At 36.8% G+C, this 9,130-nt stretch overlaps 1 protein-coding gene across 2 annotated transcripts; it reads left to right on the top strand.

Annotated features, from left to right (window-relative positions):
* The first annotated feature begins 210 nt into the window (after positions 1-210).
* Positions 211-8,899, top strand: LOC105121409 (structural maintenance of chromosomes protein 2-1-like). Of its 2 annotated transcripts, XM_011020032.1 has the most exons (21): positions 211-674; positions 1,210-1,890; positions 2,068-2,211; positions 2,325-2,615; positions 2,706-2,891; positions 2,974-3,138; positions 3,223-3,282; positions 3,500-3,562; positions 3,827-3,918; positions 4,156-4,252; positions 4,767-4,883; positions 5,026-5,244; positions 5,724-5,864; positions 5,942-6,109; positions 6,188-6,372; positions 6,607-6,700; positions 6,775-6,863; positions 7,025-7,250; positions 7,638-7,712; positions 7,885-8,017; positions 8,712-8,899. In XM_011020032.1, the coding sequence occupies exons 1-20, from the start codon at positions 357-359 to the stop codon at positions 8,002-8,004; spliced, it is 3,531 nt and encodes a 1,176-aa protein (XP_011018334.1). In that variant the 5' UTR covers positions 211-356; the 3' UTR covers positions 8,005-8,017; positions 8,712-8,899. The 2 variants fall into 2 exon arrangements, with proteins under 2 accessions (XP_011018334.1, XP_011018333.1); XM_011020031.1 differs by lacking the exon at positions 8,712-8,899 and having other exon boundaries at positions 7,885-8,343.
* The last annotated feature ends 231 nt before the right edge of the window (positions 8,900-9,130 follow it).

Consider the following 9,130-nt stretch of genomic DNA (forward strand, 5'->3'; position numbering starts at 1 on the left):
TTTTTTTTTTCTTTGCATAAGATTTTTCATTAATTTTAGCAATGGCCCAGTCTAGACTCTAGCTGATAAAAAATTAAAAATACTTGCCTAGTTCACTGGCCCAATTAAAAATGACAAATAACAAAAACAAAAATAATTTTCCCGCTTCTTCTGCTCTAAATTTGAAAATGTATTCAGAATCCCTCCATCCAAAAAAGAAAAAAAATCTGCACACAACTCTCCGATCCCAACTAACTGACTTCCAGGGTTTCTCAACTCGGAAACCCTAAACCGTCCAAACCACCACAATTCCATCAACTCACAGTACACGCTTAAACTCCCTTTTCAAATCCAAGGTTTTTCTCTTTAAATTAAGAATGTACGTAAAGGAGATATGTTTAGAGGGGTTCAAATCTTACGCAACAAGAACAGTTGTACAAGGATTTGACCCTTTTTTCAATGCAATCACGGGGCTGAACGGGTCGGGCAAGTCGAATATTTTGGATTCGATTTGCTTTGTCTTGGGTATAACTAATCTGCAGCAAGTTAGGGCTTCGAATTTGCAGGAGTTAGTGTACAAGCAAGGGCAAGCAGGGATCACTAAAGCAACAGTGTCAATCATGTTTGATAATTCTGACAGGAGCAGGAGTCCTCTTGGGTACGAGAATCATTCTGAGATTACTGTTACAAGACAGGTTAGTTTTCTTCAAAAAATAAATTAAGGGTTTCTAATATGGGGGCTTGGTGATTTTTTGAGAGAATGTAGTATTTTTGTGCAAGTAATAGCTATTCTTGTCAGAGGCGAGAGAAAGGTTTGTTTTGTTCACGCAATCACACATTCTGATTAATAAAAGTTTCTCACTCATAAAATAAATAAATAAACATTTTGCAAGTGGGTTTTTATGGTGAAGCTGGTCAGCCTCCATAGACCTTGTTTTAATTGAAAAATTATGGTTCAGTATGTTTTGCTGTATTTGGTGATCGCTTCAAAGACCAAACTATAATGTTAATGAAGTGAACAATATACTTTAGACACGAGAGAATGGCACTGATACCTGGTGATTGCATATCTTATGCTCAACAAATAAAGGTTGGTGGTTATCACGAGGTTATCGAGCTACTCATGGAAAAAAAGACAATTTCATGGTCATGACTCTTTGAATTTAATTCAACTTGTTTGCTTTGATGGGTTTGATTTGATATGTGACGGATTTATATTTGTATTTGCAGATTGTGGTTGGTGGAAGGAACAAGTATTTGATCAATGGAAAGCTAGCCCAGCCTAGCCAAGTTCAAAACCTTTTTCATTCAGTGCAGCTGAATGTTAACAATCCACATTTTCTCATTATGCAAGGACGCATTACTAAGGTCTTGAACATGAAACCTCCAGAGATCTTATCAATGCTTGAAGAGGCTGCTGGGACAAGAATGTATGAGACAAAGAAAGAGTCTGCATTGAAAATACTAGAGAAGAAACAGAGCAAGGTGGTTGAAATTAACAAGCTTCTTGACCAGGAGATATTTCCAGCTCTGGAAAAGTTGAGGAAGGAGAGGATGCAATATATGCAATGGGCCAATGGCAATGCTGAATTGGATCGACTCAAAAGGTTTTGTGTTGCTTATGATTATGTTCAAGCAGAGAAAATCAGAGACAGTGCAGCTGGGGAGGTGGAACAAATGAAGGCTAAAATTGCTGAGATTGACCATAATGCAGATCGAATGCGGGTGGAAATACAACAAAAGGAGACCCAAGTATCAAAACTGACTGCTGAAAAGGAAGCCAGTATGGGTGGGGAAGCAAAAACTCTATCAGAGAATGTAGATGTGCTAGCTCAAGATCTTGTGCGAGAGTTATCTGTGTTGAATAACAAAGAGGATACATTAAGGAGTGAACAGGAGAATGCTGAAAAGGTGATGAGGCAATGCTTGCTAATTTGGATGTTTATTTTTTTTCATGTGCTCTAGCTTTGTGTATTTGCTTCTAGTAATTGTTGATGTTTTCTTGTTGTCTTTTTGTTTTTTAATGATTTTTTCAATGACCTGGGAGTTTTCATATCACATTTACATTTGGCATTTTGATGCTACCAGATTGTTCATAGTATTGAAGACTTGAAGCAGTCTGTAGAAGAGAGAGCCACTGCTGTTAAAACGTCTGAAGAAGGAGCAGCTGATCTCAAAAAGAGAGTTGAAGATTTTTCCAAGAGTTTGAAAAATTATGAGAAGGAATACCAAGTAAGTATTCATGCTTGCTTATTTACTTCATTTTACTCCTTTGAAACAGATAGCAAATGCATTTGATGAGCAAACCAAGTAAGAATTGAGAGAGTTTTAGTTGCTTTGGATAGGGTGTACTAGCTGGGAAGAGCAGTGGTGATGAGGAGAAATGCCTTGAAGATCAACTGGGTGAAGCAAAGGTTGCAGTTGGAAATGCTGAAACAGAATTGAAACAATTGAAAACAAAAATTAACCATTGTGAGAGAGAACTGAAAGAGAAAACACATCAGTTAATGTCAAAGTGTGAAGAAGCTGCTGCTGTACAGAATGAGCTTAGTGCTAGAAGGAAAGATGTGGAAAATGCTAAATCGGCAATGGAATCTCTTCCATATAAGGAAGGCCAGATGGAAGCTTTACAGAAGGTCTGCTTGCTTCTCATGATCACATTTCGCCTTCAGCACCTATACATTTCCTTATAGTTAAATGCTTTTGTTCATCAAAACTTTCTTCAGGATCGTGCATCTGAATTGGAACTAGTGCGGAAATTGAAAGATGAAATACGAGACCTTTCAGCGAAACTATCAAATCTTCAATTCACATACCGGGATCCTCAGAGAAACTTTGATAGGTCAAAAGTAAAAGGCGTGGTAGCTAAACTTATTAAAGTAAAGGATAGATCCACAATGACTGCCCTAGAGGTCAGGAATGCATATGTCACATAATTGGTTTTGTCACAAAAAATTTGTGCGGGTAACCGCTCTTACTTGAGTTGATTATCAGGTTACTGCAGGTGGAAAGTTATTTAATGTTGTTGTAGACACTGAGAGCACTGGAAAACAACTTCTTCAAAATGGTGATCTCCGCAGAAGAGTCACAATTATCCCCTTAAATAAAATTCAATCCCATACTGTACACCCTAGGATTCAGCAGGCTGCTGTTAGATTGGTTAGTTGTTGCTTTCACTACCTTTCCATGATTTAGTGCCATTGTTTTTTTCTCCTTAGTTGATTTTTATCATTGTATTTTCAGGTTGGCAAGGAGAATGCAGAACTGGCACTTTCTTTGGTCGGCTATGATGAGGAATTGAAGGTATGTCACACCAGGCCTGCTCATCACATCAAGCGTGTCCACTTCATGCTTCTCATTTGTAGTTTGTTGGTTATGTTGATTGTGGAAGATCCACAAATTATTCATGCCGTGAAAGAGCCATGTTATGCAATTATTTGTGCATATTTTTTAATCTCCTTTATCTGAATCTCCTGTCTCTTCGGTGCTGTTTCCCTTCTACTTTTGATTTTTGCTGCAGACTGCTATGGAATATGTTTTTGGTTCAACATTTGTTTGCAAAACCATGGATGCTGCAAAGGAGGTATGGCCATCTTTGCTAAAGGACTTGTCTAGATTGTTTGAATGTGTGAGAATCATTGGGGATAGGAAGTTTTTTTTTTTATTTTTTTTGTGGGGGGGGGGGGGTGTATATTGTGATAACCTTGACCATTTAGAACCATTATCCTAAACATAGTCCACTATTACAGAGTTCCTGCAACTTTGTTTCTTCTTTGCTTATAGTTATAGATACATCTTTCTTCCCCATCATTCTCGGAGCAAACTTTACTTAAAACTTTTTTTTTAGGTTGCTTTCAGTCGAGAAATCCGCACTACTAGTGTCACTCTTGAAGGCGACATCTTCCAGCCAAGCGGTCTTTTAACTGGCGGAAGCCGCATGTAAGTTGCTTTTTAGCTTACTTTTACAGATGAAATTCCTTGCTTTTTAGCTTACTTTTACAGATGAAATTCCTTACAGTGATGAACATGATGTGAAAGACCTTTTCTTTTGATTTTTCACCTAAATTTTAATTGTTTTCTTTTTTCTATTATTTGCTCCACCAAACCACAACTATTATTTATTTAAATTTGCATTAAATGAAGCTTTCAAGGTTATACTTATTCTTTCTGTCGCAGGGGTGGAGGCTATCTGTTAAGGCAACTCCATGAATTGGCAGAGGCTGTATCAAATCTTCTACTACATCAGAGAAGGTTATCTGAAATTGAAGCAAAGGTAGAGTTCATTTCCTTTCGTCATGCATAAATGAAAGGAATAGAAGAAGATAATTATTGTACTTTTAAAGATATTTATTCCCTTTGTTCAACATGTGAAGAATGCTTTCTTACTTCACATCACGTGAAATCTTTCTGTCTATTTGAACCATTTATATCCTTTTGAAGCGATCAATTGGCATATTGATGCACAATGTGTTGAATAAAATATGCCTCACTTAAAGCGATGATTAGAAATTGATGGTAGGATTTGCTGGAAACTTTTCCTCATTAAATGTTGATACAAGTTGCTCCATCAGCTGCTTTCTGATATGATTCCTATGTTGTAAATCAACTCTACTCCCCAACTATTATTTGTTTATTATGCCAAAATTTGAGAGTTAGTGCTGTGATCATGGAAGATGCTGGTTTGTGCTTTATTTTCCTTATTTAATAACACACCTTTCATTATCATTTTTAACAGTTCTGAGTTTCGACATTCAAGGTTCACATTGCTTCTCATCTGAAAATTGCAGATTACAGAGCTCTTGCCAGTTCATAAAAAGTTTGTGGACCTTAAAAAACAGCTAGAACTTAAACTGTATGATCTTTCGTTATTTCAGGGAAGGGCTGAGCAAAACGAGCACCATAAGGTTTGTAATTTTTTTTTTCTCTCCTTCATAGCGTGTCTTGAACAGTTTATTTTGGTCATCATGCTGTCCCCTTCAGATGTCAAGCATAAGTTCACTTACATTTTTTGGTTCTTGTTTGTTGGTTTCTTTTGTGGGGAAATAGCTTGGTGAAGTGGTAAAGAAGATTGAACAGGAGCTTGAAGAAGCAATGTTTGCAGCCAAAGAAAAGGAAATTTTGTATAATGAGTGTGTTAGTACAGTGTCAAAGCTTGAGAAATCAATCAAAGAGCACGATAATAACCGAGAAGGCAGGCTCAAAAACTTGGAGAATCAAATTAAGGCTACAAAAGCACAAATGAAGTCAGCTTCAAAGGACCTCAAGGTAGGTTTCAATATTGCTGATCTTTTACTGGACTTTTTGTATGGAATTAATCTGCTATTCTGCATATTTTATACCTTTTAAATTGTCGCATTTCCATTATTTCTCACACGGCAATTAATTTTCCATAGCCAAAAATCCTGATCAGCAATGCTGTAGTTCTTCATGCCAGTTACTTGTGGAGTTTATGATGCATTAAGCCTTTATTGGACATCAATATCCATTTGACCTTTCATATGTTTGTCTCATCAATTTTAACTTATAGTCCCTTTCCACATAGTATATGTGGAGGTAAATCTAGTTGAACGTGTACTTTGGGACAGTTGAGGAAAGGACACTTGGTTGGATGGAGGAAAGAAGGGAAATTAAACCATTTTTTGGCAACTGTAACTTGAATCCTATATATGCTGTCTTTTTTCAGTCAATTCGGTGATTACTTAATAGCTCTTTAACACCTCATGCATACTTTTTCTTGCTATTAGGAGCATGAAAATGAAAGAGAGAGACTTATCATGGAACAAGAAGCAGTCGTGAAAGAACATGCATCTTTGGAGAGTCAATTAGATTCTTTGAGAACACAAATCAGCCGTCTCAATTTTGAAATAGAAGAACAAAAAGCCAAGGTAAACTTGGATATCTGATTTGGAAAATTTGTCAGAGTCTGCTGTACATTTTATTGCAATTTTCCTTCATCTTGCAGGTTGCTTCCACACGCAATAATCATGATCAGGCTCAATCTGAGCTCGATTCAATCCGTCTAAAGATGTTGGAATGTGATTCCCAAATTAGTAGCATTCTCAAGGAGCAGCATAAACTTCAACATAAACTTGGTGAGACAAAGCTTGAAAGGAAGAAGTTGGAGAATGAGGTAATTTGTTTAGAGCCCTCCTTGTGTACTTTCCGAACTGTGACATTTTATTTATGCATTTCTCAATTTATGCAATAGGTGAAAAGAATGGAAATGGAGCAGAAAGATTGCTCTATGAAGGTGGACAAATTGATAGAGAAGCATGCCTGGATTGCTTCTGAGAAGCAGCTATTTGGGAGAAGTGGGACTGATTATGAATTTATGTCCCGTGATCCCACTAAAGCAAGGGAGGAACTTGAGAGATTGCGAGCGGAGCAATCAGGGTGTGTAACTTGCAAAGTTTTCAACTTGTGATTGCTCTAGTTATTACTGCAGTATTATCACTACTAATATTGTTATCTTTTGTGTCTCAAGAACATTTTTTTATCAGCCTGAGACCTTGAACCGTTTGATTCTGTGTCACATTTTCTTTTATCATTTGCAGACCAGAGAGCTGATTTTCTCTTCTTGTCTTTTTTTCTTTTATTTTTTATGCTGTATTTTTCACTGTTATGTAGGCTTGAGAAAAGGGTGAACAAGAAAGTTATGGCAATGTTTGAAAAGGCAGAAGACGAGTACAATGATTTGATGTCGAAGAAAAACATTATTGAGGTTGTTTACCCTGAATATACAAGCATTGCTGTACCTTAGCTTTTCTATACTTGTGCTAATTTTGTGTTTACCAGAATGACAAGTCTAAAATCAAGAAGGTGATTGAAGAGCTAGACGAGAAGAAGAAGGAGACTCTCAAAGTTACATGGGTTAAAGTAAACAAGTGAGGGTTTTTTTTCCCTCAATGCAAGATTTATTGCTTCTGATGTGGTGTTTTAATTTTACCCCAGCGCTCAATTGTTTTCAATATTTGTGATGGATGTTCTGATTCTGGATTTTACAAATATGGCCATACACATGATTAAAAATTTCAATATTTTTCAGTGACTTTGGATCTATCTTTTCCACTCTGTTGCCGGGCACCATGGCAAAGCTAGAACCTCCTGAAGGTTGCAGTTTCCTAGACGGTCTTGAGGTTCGTGTTGCTTTTGGAAGTGTCTGGAAACAGTCGTTGTCAGAACTAAGTGGAGGCCAACGCTCTCTGCTTGCTCTATCTCTAATCTTGGCGTTGCTTCTCTTCAAGCCAGCTCCACTTTATATTCTAGATGAGGTATACGTAACTAAAATATTGCATTATTTTTTTGGCTCTTGGAGAATTCCCCTTAACCTTTTTTACCCTTTTAGGCACGTTGGATTTATTACTAAGTATATGTCATATTATGCCAGATAACTCCATACTTTAATTTCCATAATAGGGAGTACACGAAAGAGAACATTCTTTTTATAGTGGCTTTGTTGACGAAACTTTGAAAGGCACTCAATGCTTGTGTACATCAAAAACACACATGCATTGGAACAAACTCACGATTTTTCTATGCCTAGCTATTTAATGGAATGCGTATGGTTTTATTTTTTGTTGGCCTCAAGCTTGCTGGATTGTAGTAGAAAGTTTTAAAGATTGATTTGCCAGTGATCTGATTCTTGAGGTTGTTGACAGGTTGATGCGGCTCTTGATTTAAGCCACACACAGAACATAGGGAGAATGATTAAAGCTCACTTCCCGCACTCCCAGGTCCAGTGGTTCTCTTCCGTGTTTAATGATAAATGAAAAAAATTCCAACAATGATAGGGCATCAAGTCTGAGTTATAACTAGCAATAGTGCAAAATTTATTTCCTGAAGTTCGTCTTTATTCTTAAGCATACTTATGTCTTAACGTTCTTTCGTTTGGATTGTATATTGTAGTTTATCGTGGTTTCACTGAAAGAAGGCATGTTCAACAATGCTAATGTTCTTTTCCGGACAAAATTTGTGGATGGTGTTTCCACTGTACAGAGGACTGTTGCCGCTAAGCAGAACAAGTGATTGCTTTAATATGGTCAGGTTCAATTGGTTATATTGCTTTACCAGTATTTACAATCACTCTTTTATCGTTTACAGGGGATCTTATTTTTTTCAATTGATGTTGCTACTGATTATACTTGGGCAGATAGTGTAATACCAAGCTACTATATATTTTTTTATTCTAGAAAAGGGATGAGGAGTTTCGACCTTCTTAAATTCATGTTCTGAAGTTGTGTACTTTGTAATTAAATGTCACTCGATAATATTGATGCGGAGTGCTTGCCTTTCGAGTCTCAAGCAACTGTCAAACTAAAATCTGTGCTCTGTGATCAATGGGATTTAAAAGCTCTATTTATTGAATTAATTTATGTCTTTGGGTCGTAGCGATTCATTTTCCTCCATCAATACTTGAGCCTTTCGAGTCTCAAGCAACTGTCAAACCCAAATCTGTGCTCTATGATCCATGGGATTTAAAAGCTTTATTTATTGAATTAATTTATGTCTCTGGGTCGTAGCGATTCATTTTCCTCCTTCAATACTTAACCATATATTGTATTGTTTATCCACCATTACCAAAACTGAAATTGGAGAACAACTGCATTAACATGATCCCTAGCAAGGCTTGAGAAATGATATCAATAATGATGATGTTGCATGCACATTTGATTTCTCCCTTATAATTGCTTGTGTCCCAATGATTCAAGCTTTTGCTTGTTATGTTTATACAACTTGTTTGTCCCCAAACTTGCCAATGGAGACTGCCATGGGGGTGCTGAAATTTAGCTGATTTTGAAATGTTGATGTTTTGTTTCAATGTCTCATCACACCATGTTAATTGTGAAAACATCTCGTTCTCTGTAGAATGTTGTAATTTGGTACCCCATAACTTATCTTACTAATGGAATTTTCACTAGTCTCTTTCAATGTTGAAGCTAACCCTTGAACAATTGGGATGAGAGGAAGCTCCGTTTGACAATCATTTCTTTTGATCAAACTGGGCAGTCAATAACATCTTCAGTGAAAAATCAACGAGTTTGCTGAACCACCCAACTTTAGCAGAATCTAAATTTGAGATGATATGGATCAATTGGCTTGCTAACAACTAACCGGTCTTACTACCTATTATCACGTGCTTGCTAATTGATTT

Source organism: Populus euphratica, unplaced genomic scaffold (assembly GCF_000495115.2).
Source record: "Populus euphratica unplaced genomic scaffold, PopEup_1.0 scaffold25.1, whole genome shotgun sequence".
NCBI classification, from domain to species: domain Eukaryota; kingdom Viridiplantae; phylum Streptophyta; class Magnoliopsida; order Malpighiales; family Salicaceae; genus Populus; species Populus euphratica.